The 12,731-nt window shown below is 55.1% G+C and overlaps 1 protein-coding gene across 3 annotated transcripts; it reads right to left on the reverse strand.

Moving 5' to 3' along the window:
• Positions 1-795: 795 nt before the first annotated feature.
• Faap100 (FA core complex associated protein 100) lies at positions 796-12,476 on the reverse strand. Of its 3 annotated transcripts, XM_039087819.2 has the most exons (11): positions 11,293-12,476; positions 10,827-10,992; positions 10,621-10,739; positions 9,036-10,000; positions 7,715-7,871; positions 6,185-6,954; positions 5,377-5,513; positions 4,336-4,452; positions 2,394-2,480; positions 2,016-2,151; positions 796-1,799 (listed from the first exon to the last, which is right to left on the reverse strand). In XM_039087819.2, exons 1-10 carry the CDS (start codon positions 11,382-11,384, stop codon positions 2,020-2,022), a joined length of 2,742 nt encoding a protein of 913 aa, XP_038943747.1. In that variant the 5' UTR covers positions 11,385-12,476; the 3' UTR covers positions 796-1,799; positions 2,016-2,019. The 3 variants fall into 3 exon arrangements, 2 of the variants coding, with proteins under 2 accessions (XP_038943747.1, XP_038943748.1); XM_039087820.2 differs by lacking the exons at positions 10,621-10,739; positions 11,293-12,476 and having other exon boundaries at positions 10,827-10,959; XR_010055917.1 differs by lacking the exons at positions 796-1,799; positions 2,016-2,151 and having other exon boundaries at positions 2,459-2,480; positions 5,377-5,532.
• Positions 12,477-12,731: the final 255 nt, after the last annotated feature.

Here is a 12,731-nt window from a genome sequence, read left to right on the forward strand (position 1 = left end):
GCCAGTGCGCGTGTCGGAGCAAGGAGGGAAGACAGGAAAACATGATGGGAAGGAAGTGATGGCCAGACACGCACCCTCACCGTTAGGACTGCCCGTGGCTTACCAAGGGACCAGGGACACATGTCAGGGAATAGCCTACTGACTCTTGGAGTTGACCTTAGCAGCCACCCTGAGTGCGCCAAGTCTCAGAATCTTGTCTGCGAGCCCCAGTGGTCCATGGCCTGCAGTGTTCCTGATGTCAGGCATACCTGGTGTGTCCCGGGACATCACACAGGTGTTGAACAAGACTGGGGTCCCAGCTGGATTAAGGGTGACTCTTTTTTTTTTGGTTCTTTTTTTTCGGAGCTGGGGACCGAACCCAGGGCCTTGCGCTTCCTAGGTAAGCGCTCTACCACTGAGCTAAATCCCCAGCCCCTAAGGGTGACTCTTAATCCACCATGACACTTCAGGTGTGACTCTCCAGCTGACCAGTATTTCTTCTACTCTGGCAGCCGCCTAAGAGTGGTGTGGACTCTACTGATCCAGCCAGTGCTGAGGACAACAGCCAAAGACCAGATGTGGGCGTGTGTGTGTCCAGGTGCAGATGTGGGCGTGTGTCCAGGTGCCTAGTGAGGCTGAGGAGGTGGGACATCATCAGGACCAGTCCCTGAGGTCACACACTTCCGATCCTGAGACCTGCTCAAGTTCAGGCTAGGGAGGAGCCTCTCAATCTCTGTAGGGTATAACAGCAAGTAGGGGACACTAGAAAATGTCAACTCTGACAGAGACTGAAGCCAGTACAGCCTAGCAGACACCTCCTTTTTCCAAGGCTTTATACCCTGTGGCTTGACCCACCCTAACTTGTTGAGAGGGCAGTACACAAAGGAGCCGGGGTTCCCACTGAAGAGTAGCCTTGGGGACAAGCTGTGGCCAGGCTCTTAGCAGGCCATCAGGGCCAAGTGAACTGGCAACCCTGGGAACAAGCACCTTGTTACAAAAGCCGACCTTATATCGACTCAAGGTGGTGTCTACAGTGGGCCTATTCCACTTCCTAACTTCCTTTATGGAGAACTTTGTCCTGTAGGATGGACAGACTCCCATGTAAATGCCCTGTGAGGTGAGGGTGGCAAGAGCCAGTGGCCTCCGTCTGGCCAGACCTCAGAGGGCAGACCTTTGGCCCCAAATAGCCACAGAAGCCTTGGTGGAGGGTGCCTGGGCACTGAGGACTGTCCTTCCGTCAGTGGGCAAAGGGAACCTGGGAAGGGTTATCCACCCAACTGCACAGAGCTCGCTCAACAGAGAAGGTGGAGGGCAGAAGTGAGTCAACCTCAGTGGACACCTGGAACTTCACAGAAAGGCAGCTTGTCAGCACAGCACCTCACAGACAGACAACAGGAGCAGGCAGAGCTCTGCAGACACGCTCCCCTCCCACGGTAACGACAGCACCAGCAGCAGGGCAGGGCAGGGCCCGGCTGAAGGAGGAGGCTGGGATGTGGGGCTGAAGAGCAGCACAGTGCTGGAGGCAGCCTTCCCACTGGCATCAATGGGAGCCCTCCCAAGGTCTTTGTGCTTTGGTTGCAGTGAAGTGAGCACTCTGCCCCCTGGTGGCCCCAGAGAGGCAGCAAGCGCTCCTGGGGTGTGCTGGGGTCAGCAGCAGAACCGTCCCAAACTTGGAAGTCTGGATTCCAGAAACCCTGTGTCTCCATGGCCTGAGTACTTGGGTGACGACAATTCTCATCAGGGGTGCAGAGGTTACAGTTGAGGGGTACTGCCAGGCAAGCCCCCAGTGTGTCCCACAGTGACGTGGAGCTGGCCAGCAGCTGTCAGGAAGGAGGAAGGCATGAGGTACTAAAGCCTGGTGGGTTCAGACATGCCTGAAGCTGCTTCACCTCCCACGCCCATTTTCCTGCCTTCCTGACTAGCCAGGAGGCGCAGCTGCCTGAGTCAGGGAACCAAAGGGTAACCTTTTCCATTCTGGGTCACCCCGGAGGTCAGCAGCATACTGGAGGGAGTGGGGACAGAGGACCCAGACCTACCTGGTCACAACAGGACAAGGCTAGGGTTACGCAGCTGCTTGTAAATCTGCAGGAGTTTCTGGGCTGTGGAGCAGGAACTCACTTCGTCTTCAGTGCACAGCTGATCACGCAGGGTTTGCACTTCACGGAGCAGTTCCTGTGGGCAGGCAGCAAGCTCGGCCCCATGCCCCACTTAGGAACATCTACTAGGGAGGAGTGGGTAGTCCAAAAAGGAGCACTGGGTCACACGGCCTTAAATACGCAGCACACAGCCACACATGGGTATGGCCAGGCAAACGGACATGACCCTATACATTCTGATCCATGCTGGTGTCCACTGAGTAGTCTCCCCTACATGCCATCTGGGGGCACTCCTTAAACCCAGGCACTGGGACTTACCTGGTGGTTGGCATGGATCTGCTGTAAATACTGCATACGGAGGTCAGGTGGGCTGGAGCCTTGGGCTGCTTGCTCTGTGACCATCGTCTGGAGGACATAAGGGGTGGGGTGTGTATGCGCCCCCGTGTGTGTGTGTGTGTGTGTGTGTGTGTGCGCGCGTGCGCATGCGCGTGCACGCACACGCTTCCCACTGTCCAGAACTGGTGCCCGAGTCTAGAGGGTAGGGTCCTCATGCTCCTCAGAGCAGTGATCTCTTCTTATCTGTCTCTTGGCTTTTCTGCTCAGCTGACCCTGACTCCTGTGGAGAACCCACTCATCCACCTACTAGTGTCTCCCACCCTGTTCACCAGGACTTTCCTCAGAGCAGCAGGAGTACCCACCTGACCATAATTAAGGCATTTCTGGAGTCTAAGTCAGGCCCAGGTTAGCCTCAAGCTTGCCCAGGCTGGCCCTGAGTTCCTGATTCTCCTCCTACAACCTAACAAATTCTGGGACTTGGGATGCACCACTAGGACTGACTAAAGAGGCTTTTTCTTGGTTTGCTTGTTTGTTTGTTTATTTGAGGCAGGTGTCTCTGTAGCTCTGGCTGTCCTGGAACTCACCTTTTAGACCATTCTGGTCTCGAACTCACAGAGATCTGTGTGCCTCTGTGTGCTGGGGTTAGAGGTGTGCACTAGCACACCCAGTATAAAAAGCCTTTTTAGCCTAAACCCCAATCTCCCTTCTGGGAGCTTTGGGCTGGGCCTCAGGCAGGACCCCATTCGGATCCGTTTCTCTCACTCCCTATGCAGGCTCACAGTGCTGGGCACTCACTCCTGCTCTCTGAAGGCAGCCTAACTTGCTAGATGCTATGAGGTCTGAAGGGTGAGGGCCCAGTGGCCTTTTCAGACAAGAGCAAAGTCTCCTAGGGGAGACCTGTCTAAGCCAAATATCCACCCAGTGTTCTGGAGAGTGTTGTCTGTAGGGAAGCTAACATCCCCACAAGACCCTATCAGCTGTGAGCAGATTCCTGTTCTTCAACCATGGAGGTGTGTGGCTGCAGTGCCCTGAATGCTAACCTAAGGGCACCTGTACCATGTGGTTCTTACCAAGGATCAACTGTGTCCCCTTGAGATCACACATGAACTCTAACCTTAGGTCCCCTGATACAGCTTTTTTGAAATGGGGTCTTTGAGGATGACCAAGTTAAAGTCACTAGGGTGGCCTTAATCCTATGAGGCTGTGTCCTTATAACAGGACATTGGGGCAAAGGCCACAGGTCCCTAGAGGCACCACTGCTTTGGAGACTCCTGTTAGTCCACACCTCAGAGACTGAACTCTCGGACACGTGCAGCCCACAGCTGGGTTATGGCCTGTCACTCACTTCATGGGGCCGAGTGCCAGGAGAACATATGGGCTGGCCTTCCAGCTCTGAAACCACTAGCACCTCCAACCTGGTCCTCCATTCACAGAGCTGTCAGCCATCAGCTCCTGACTCTTAGGGCGAGCAGTACTAGAGCACACAGGGTCAAGCTCCCAGCTGAGGTCGGGTGGAGGGTCACCTGGCCTTGGGGCTGGGCCACCTGAGCACCAGGGGAAGCTCGTCTGAGTCGTCTGAGTCGGCCAGAGGCTGAAAGTGGCTTCTCTGTGATGGTGACTTCCCTGGCTGTTCCCTCCTCATAGCTCAGGCACATTGGCCTGAAGTCCATTCCTGGGGCTCAGACCCAGACATGACAAGCAATGACTAGAAACCTATCAGACACACGGATGCAGACATTTCTGAACGTGGGTGACACAGGGGCTGACAGGACACCTGGAGGGGAGGGTCTTGTTTGCTGTGACTGCTCACATGGCAACGTACCATGCTGCCCACAGCCACATGGGTCCACAAGGAAACCTAGATTGGAACTTACTGCCTTCAGGGCCTCCCTCCAGAACTCCCCACCCCCGCTGGCTGTGGTACCTTTATTCGTCTGATGATGGCATGGTGCGCCCTGCACATGTTGGCCAGAGAGGAGCTCTCTACTTGGATCTCTACAGCCTGGATGGGCCCTGCAGGGCTCAAATCAGTCACAGCTACCTGCAACATATAAGGCCTTGAGTGGTTGCAACATGGTCTGGGCTGTTCTTTACTTTTCAAAGGTGAGCAGACTAGAGGAACAATGGCGAGAAACCTGTCTACAGGGGACAATCCTGTAGGACCTGCCTCATTCTGAGCCTTATCAAAACCCAAGCCGTATTGGGCTCCATGCCAGGGAGTGAGGTCCTGACACAGGGAGCTGAGCCTGTCTGTGGGCATCTTGGCCCCTTCCAGGAGGTCCTTACTGTGCTGACTACAGGCTGGGTAGCCATGGATTTCTCTTCACACAGTGGCATGAGACCCAGAACTTGGGGATTGTAGAAAGGTCTCAGCAACCAACAGTTTTTCCGTGTGGCTACCAGCACAGATGCTGTCCACCGACCGTAACTACTGCCAGTTCCTACTCTTGGCCTACGAACTGTCTGGTTTAGAAGCTGGCCAGAGCCTGGCTTGAAGGGGAAGTACAGTGGCCAATGGGGCTTGGAGGACACGGCCTGAGCTCTGGGGTGGAGGCCCACAGCTCTTAGCAGACAGGGCTAGTCTCCAAGAGTCTCTGACAGGAAGATGTAAAAGTCTGGGGTGTGTGTGTTTGTGTGTGTGTGTGTGTGTGTGTGTGCGTGCGCGCGTTGGATTGTCTCACTTGAAAGGGGGGCGCATCGTCCTTGGTGGCCCAACAGTTAGCTCTTACAAGCTTGAGGAGGTTACTGCATTCATTGTCCACTGACAATGTGACCCTAGCAGTGCACAGAAACAGAACACATGATGGACAGGGTTAGACAGGGCTGGTTCTCCCTGGGACACAATCTTGACCAGACTGATAGGCCAGTTAAAGTAACTCTTCATAAGCAATGGTCCAGGGACCCACTGAGGACAGTGAGCCCTGAGGTCTGTCTCACCAAGAACAGACAAGTAGCCTCTGCTTACCTCATGCACGATGAGGTTGACATCCGTCCCATCTGGGGCTATTCCCTGGATAGAAGACAGTGCCTGGGCCCTCAGGACATCCACAGCAGCATTCTCGGCAAGGAGCCAGCACAGGGTAGCACTGCACAGGTGGAAGCCTGGAAGAGAGAGAGGCACCTGCTGGAGCTTAGGCACCTGTGTGGCTTCTGCCAAATGTTCCTTTTCCAGTGCCACCTAAGTGTCCCAAATGCTCATAGTAGAAAGCCAGGCAAGCTACACAAGAGGCAGGGAGGAGTAGGGACTGTCAGGAAATCATGGACCCAGGACTCTGGTAGTCCTATGAGCCACACGCACGGCAAGGTCCTGGCTGCACTGTGGTACACAGACGGAAATGCTGTGCAAGACTGTTGCAGCTCTCTCCAGGACAGACTGAAACCAGACATGCAACCCAACATTCACTGGGAGCAGGACAGAGGTACGGACAACCAGGACACTTTGGCCATGCAGCCCCAAACAATGCAGATGACTCCACATGGTGGGAGCGAAAGCCAGGCCTAGTGCTGTGACAGAATTCAGACAGACCAGCATTTAGTCTGGAGACCCCAAGGTGCACTGTGTGTGAGAGCTTACCAAGCTGCTCTCTGGTGACATCTGCCTCTGCTTAGGTTGTGCCATGTCACAGACACACACAAACAACCATGATGGGGCAATAGGACACAAGATCCAACAGCATTTTGGATGCAGTGGGACTCATAGGAGCCACGGGGAGAGAAAGGGACACCCTAGTTGGGACAGGCTGCAGGGCCCTGAAGCCAGTTGTGCCACCAACCTGAGTGACCGTCTTCTAGGGCAGCTCTGAGGAGGCCTGCAGACACCCTGATGGAGGCTGTGGATGGAGGCAGGTACTTGGCCCGTAGCGAGGCGGCACCAGTGGGCTCGCTGCCAGGGCCTTGGCAGGTCTTCAGGAAAGTTTCCACAGGATCGCAGGCAGGGCCAGGCACACTGGGGGCCTGGGCAGGGTGTGAGGCCACGCCAGGAAAGCGCAGGCACTGAAGCATGTCCACTGTGCGCTTGCACAGGGGCAGGCAGACACCCTCTTGCTTAGGAAGGTTGAGAGGGAGCTTCTCCAGGTAGGGGACCTCTAGAGGGTCTGAGGGGGCAAGGGCCTCACCTATCACCTCCCTGAGGCTATAGAAGAGCCAGCAGGACATGGTCACAGGCAGGTCGAGCACACCACTCTCACTAGGGCCCAGGGGCAACGTCACTTCCCGCCGGCTGCCTGGGCCCAGTCTGTCCACTGGAATGGTGTAGGTGAAAGCTGAACCAGTCCCATCCAGGTCTAAGGCAGAGGAACTAGTCAGCACCTGAATGCACAAGGTCCAGCCCTGGTCCAGGCTGAAGCTGCTGCTATTGTCCAGTGTGCAGGTGGCCATCAGCATGTCTCGCAGCTCCAGGCGGCTCCAGGAGGTGGTGATGGTACATGAGATGGGCCGGTCGCCCTCCTGGCTGGACAGCAGGGCACAGCTCACATTCATGGCCTCATTGAGACTTGTTATGGCCTTGTTGCGCTGGTCAACAGCTTTCTTCAGAAAGGACACCCTGCAAAGAACAGTCATGATGCCCAGGGGAGAGAGAGCTATCCCTGCAGAGGGAGCCATGTCTGTGGACTCCCTGGAGGAAAGGGACCAGATCGTGATTCAAGCACTAGCCCTCTGAGGATGCAGGCTGCTCCCGGGCCCAAGGAGTACGTCTTCCTCTGTCCTGACTGTGGAATCCTTTGGAGGAGACTCTAGGTTGCTTGACCTGATCTTTAGTCTTGGCTATACAAGGCAGGGCAGGATGGAGATGCTGAACCGGCCTAGGACTAGTAGGGATGAGCTACCCCCATAGATCACCTCGCGTGTTCCCAATTGGCCCCTTTTTCCTTTTGCAACACTCCACAGTGACAGTAGGTGCTAGGCCTTGTGGGAATATTCTTGAGTCACAAGGCCATAAAGCCCAAAGTCACAAGGAACAAGAGGGATTAGCACTGAAGGTGGCTGGGGGGAGACAGGTCAGGGAAAGACGTGCTCCTTCGTCTGGTGCTGGAAGCTTTGCTGAGAGCAGGTCCCACTGGCCTCTAAGGAGGGACCACAGAAGCAGGCAAGGGATTGGTATTTAGAAGACTCTTGGGCCCTGTCAGAGGGAAGAAAGGGGTCTCTTGTCTTCTGAGGGTTTATGTGCAGACTTTTTTGGCCCCTGATGGAGACAGCCACACAGATGGTTGTTACCCCGAACCTCCCTAGCCTGGGTCAGCTCCACACAGGATGCCGACCCCTAAGGACAGGGCACAAGCTCTGAGCTGGAGCCTGCAGCTCACCTCTCAGAGACATCGCCAATGTCCAGGAGCAGCTCCTTAATTTTCTGGCCTGCATTTGCCACAGCCATCTTGGTAGGCACAGGTGCCTCAGGGTTCAAGTCCAGACTGCAGGTGATCAGGCGTCCTTTAGAAGACAGGACCAGGAGCTCGGTGCCACCTGATGACCGACACACACACAGCACCAATGATAAACTTGGTGCTATTTGCTCTGGGCTCCAGAAAAAGAGTTGGCAGAGGACCAAGGCAGGAAGTGAGGGGAGACCTGGGAAGCCCGCACCAAGGGTCTAGACAGAGACGGGGACCACTGATCTCTATCTGCATTTTGAAGTGTATACACAAGATGATATACCACAGATGTGATGCCATGGTGGCAATTGGTCCACACAGATAGGGAAGAGGGGTCAAACAAGGTCACTGTATGGTGCCAATCATTCAAACGTGTCACAGCCTTCAACAGGCCACACAGAGCAGAGCTGCTGAGCCTTCCAAAGGAACGTGCCCTAGAGGCTGAGCTCTGCTCACCTCAGACTCTAGCTTCTCTACCATATCCTCCTGTCCTGCCCCTCAAGGGTCTACTTGCTTCCCTATCCCAACACAGCTCTTAACATAAACCCTGAGGTAGGCAGTTTAATAGCTGGAAGTCAGTTCATAGGGAGCCTAGTCTCAGGCTACACCCCCTCACCTCAAGTGGTTTAGGTCTTTTCTTTGAAGCATTTTTTTTCTCTTTCTCCTGTTAAATGTTTTCTAGAGCAGGCTTTAATATACTCTTAGTTGATCTTAAAGGAAGATACTGTGTGTGTGTGTGTGTGTGTGTGTGTGTGTGTGTGTGTGTGTGTGTGTGTGTGTGTGTGTGTGTTTGTGTGTGTGGTCTTCCTCTCATGCCAGTCAGGCAAACCTAGCTGAAGCTTCCTTAGAGAGCTCTGAGACATCCTCTGAATGGCTCATAAACAGGCCACACAGCAGCTAAAGCAGGTTCATCCAGCTCTCAGAGGACACACGGGGGTTTGGCCTGACCCGATTTGAGAGCTGCTATGGGAAGATGCTCTTAAATCAACCCCACAAGCCACATGTTTGTGACGCTCGACTGAGGGGCCATAGCTCAATTCTGGGGAGGGACACACACACACCAGAGGTCCCTTGACCCCAAGGCAGGAGTGAGTGAACTTCTGGGCTGTGCTGAGCCTGAGAAGGAAAGCCTGCACTTGCTGGCTTAGCAAAAGCTGCACCAAACAAAAAGGCAGGGAGGAAGGACAGCTTAGGGAAGACACTGTCAAGGAGGAGCCTGCCCCATGACTCTGTGACATCCGACAGTAGCTCATACCTGTAGGTGCCCTTGCTGTCACACACAGAGCAAGGGCGCTGCAGATGTTCAAGCTGGCTGGGCACAGCGTGGAGGGCAGGCTTCCTATGGCCCCATCTGGCTTCTCAGGGTTCCAAGTACTGTCTCTCCGAGTCAGGTCTACCACACAGAGGTCTGAGGGGGTGCTGTGGTACATGTGGCCATCCCTGCCACAGGCGGCACAGAGCACAGGCCCCGGGAGGTAATACTCACGAAGCTCTGGAACCAGATTCCCTGACTCACTCCAGCTGGCCCTGATGGCCAGTGTCCGGCCCTGGTGACCAAGGGCTACTAGGCAGTCAGAGTGCACATTCTCGACAGGCAGCAGCTCTCTTACTGCTTCCTCCTCCTCCTCCTCCTGTGGCTCTGCCCTCAAAGCCCCAATGAAGATCACAGGCTCCTCTAGGTGGTGGAGGATCTTGACCAGGACCTTTGGGTCACCAGGGGCTAACTCAGAAGTAACCAGAGCCTTCAGGGCCACACAACAAAGCTGGCCATCAGGGAGACCGCAGAGGACCACAGGGGACTGCAGGAGACTGGCATCAACTCCAAAGAGTAGACCAAAGAGAGCCTCCTCCAGCATGAAGCACCCACAGCCCTGGGGGTGACCATGAGGTGCCCTGGAGTCTGGTGGGAACACACAGCACAGTACTGGCAGGAAGCAGGGGGCTGTAGGCTCCCCCGGCACCCCACCTGGAGGGGTGCAGGTGGATAGCTGCACCTCACCGACCTGGCCTCCAGGCCGAGGCTCCTCCCCTGCATGGGGACACTCAAAGAGTTGCATCTTCCACTGGGTGGGGCCCTGTGCCAGGGTGACCAGAACATCGTCCAGCACAGTGAAGGCACAGAGGGCAGCGTCAGGGAGAACACAGGCATCTGGGTCCACATGGATCACAGGGTAAGGGTGAGTCTCATCCTCTTTGTCCTCACAGGCCTGGCTCCCAGACCTTCAGGAACAATGGAACCGCAGTCAGTATTGGGTGGGGGTAGACTCACATCCTGTTCAACTATAACCTGACTTGCTCTGAGTAGGGTAGGCAGGTGCTACCACAGGCCATTCAGCAAGTCACACACACACACACACACACACACACACACACACACCCCACTCGACACATGGATCAGCCAGAAAAATATCTCTGCAGACAAAGCTCATCAGTGTGGGAATTATTCCCAAGGCTGCATCTGGACTGTGAGTTCTAGCAAAAGCCTGTGGCCAACCACCTCCTTCTGAGACCCATTTCTAAGAGGTCTTGTCGGACACCTGAGGGCAACGACAGTGGTACTCCTGGCTGCAGACTTCACTGAGCCTCAACAGCTTAGAACTTCATGGAAGTAGATACTACTGCCACGCCTGCATATGCACAGGTATTGGAGGGTACCAAGTGCAGGAACCGATGGCCGAGAACGCAGTCCCCTGCCTCCGACCATGGCGTGTTGTCAGTGGCCGTCAGAAGGACTACTACTGGGGCAAACCGCGCAAGGCTCAAAGGAGGAAATGAAAGCAGGCCTCCCTGGGGACCCGACTTGTGCACTGGCCGGACCGCGTGGGGCCACGCCCCCTCACCTGTCCAGTGAGTCCAACGACAGGCAGTAGATGCCAGTCCGGGCACACAGGACGTAGAGTGCCCTGCGGGTGGCCAGGAGCTGCAGGTGCCACACCTGGTCGGGAAACTGGTACACCGCCTGGGCGCCAGGAGAGCGAGGTCAGGCGAGGGCACACGCGGCCCCGGCTCACCTCCGAACGGCGCCGCCCGCCCGCCCGCCGCTCACCGTCAGCAGCCCGCCCTCCTGGTCATACACATAGACGAACTCGCGCCCGGTGGACAGAAAGACCTCCGCATCATGTCGCAGCACATGGGGCTTCCCCGCCGCTCGGCCTCCGAGCGGGCAGCAGAAGTCCGACAGATAGTGCACGCGCGAGGAAGCGCCCGCCATCCTGCGGGCGTGGGGCCAGAGCTCAGCCTTGAGGGGCGGTGCCGCCTCCAGGCTTTACGGCCGCCCACGGCGCGGCGCGGCCTCCGCCGTAAAGCGGCCGCTGCGGAGGCGTGGCCGGGGCCTGCTGCAGGGGCGGGGACGGCTGCTCTACCGCCCGCTAGATGGCGGGAATGCCCTGCAAGTACTGGGGCGCAAAGAGCCACGGTTTACTGGGGAGGCAGAAGGCCAAAGTATGGCTAAATGTGATGCACTCCTGAAAGTTCATTCGAGTCCACGTCAGGGTCCGTCTCAGATCACCTACCTGTTGAGCAGAGGTTGCTCTGGTGCAAGGTTGTATGCAGCACTTGCCCTCGCATCGTTTTGTGACAGCACTTGGGAGGGTACCGCCCACATAGCATGTTCAGCAAACCGTTCACTTGATCAGGGAGAAAGGTGCTTCAGACCAGCCGGCCAGAAGAGCCTCTCCTCCACGAACACAGTAGAATGTGATTCTGAACTAGAGCAGAGGATGCGGAGAACCCTGATGAGCTGGGTCTAAGGGAAACTACATGTTCTTCAGTGACAGCTCTACTTGCAGCTCTTTGAGAGAGCAGACTGAGACTCCCACCTGGAATGAGGCTCCAAGTACAAGATTCATGAAGTATTCGCCACTCTTCCAGAGCACTCATCAAACTAGATGCCACTGCCTATGCTTCTAGAGTGGCAGCTACTCAGGAGGCTGAGGCAGGAATACTAGAGTTTGGGGCCAGCCCAGGCAACCTTGACTCTTAAAAAATTCTCATCTGAAAATTCCAGTGGACAAATCTACAAGGTCTGAGGTACAACCAGGCACAAAAGTCCAGTGCGTTTTGGAACATAGTATGATCCTAGTGTAGTTGTCAAACAGCACCCTGGGGCTGGAAAGATGGCTCAGCACTTACAAGCACATACTATTCTTGCAGAAGACCCAAGTTTGATTCCCAGCATCCACATAGGGAAGGTCACAACCCTAATAGCTCCAGGGCTAACACATCCTCTACCGAGCTATTTCTGTACACAAAAACACACGATAAAAAACAGTAATAAAAGTTGTGTGGGGGGTTGGGGATTTAGCTCAGTGGTAGAGCGCTTGCCTAGCAAGCACAAGGCCCTGGGTTGGGTCCCCAGCTCTGAAGGAAAAAAAAAAAGTTGTTGGTGGTATATGCCTTTAATCCCAGCACTCAGGAGGCAGAGGCAGGTGGCTCTCTATGAGTTTAAGGCCAGGCTCATCTACAAAGCTAGTTCCAGAACAGCAAAATGTACACACACACACACACACACACACACACACACACACACACACACCAAAAAACCTGTCTAGAACCACACACCCCCCAGCTACCAAATAATTTTTCAGGCATTACAGGAATAGCCTGTCTGTGTCTCCCGAGTACTGGGAATGAAGGCACGGACCACCATGCCCAGCTGTAAATTTTTTAAAAATTAAAATAAAAATAAAGTCTGGACCTATTTTATCATTTATGAGTGGCTTTGGAACAGATCTGAGCCCCAGGCTTCTCTGAAGACACCTTGGATAGAAACAAGTGGGAGGGAGATGGATTTTTCCTCTGCAGCAGCAGAGACTCTTCGAGAGTTGGAAGCATCCTCAGTTTATCTTCTGCACTCCAGGTTCTAACACACGACTGACCCCATGCCTTACGAGGCAGCACATACAGGCCACACTGGTTCTGGGCACAGGAACAATGCACTGGGAGCAGGACA

The sequence above is a fragment of the Rattus norvegicus genome, chromosome 10, assembly GCF_036323735.1.
Source record: "Rattus norvegicus strain BN/NHsdMcwi chromosome 10, GRCr8, whole genome shotgun sequence".
Taxonomy (NCBI): Eukaryota; Metazoa; Chordata; class Mammalia; order Rodentia; family Muridae; genus Rattus; species Rattus norvegicus.

Excerpts from the sequence above, each read along its gene's own strand:
- Faap100 (XM_039087819.2), bottom strand. The coding sequence starts at position 11,384 with ATGTGGGCGGTACCCTCCCAAGTGCTGTCACAAAACGATGCGAGGGCA. Across the intron at positions 10,740-10,826 it reads AGGAGGGCGGGCTGCTGACG|GCGGTGTACCAGTTTCCCGA; the intron begins GTGAGCGGCGGG and ends CCTGGCGCCCAG. Across the intron at positions 2,152-2,393 it reads AGATCCATGCCAACCACCAG|GAACTGCTCCGTGAAGTGCA; the intron begins GTAAGTCCCAGT and ends GCCTGCCCACAG.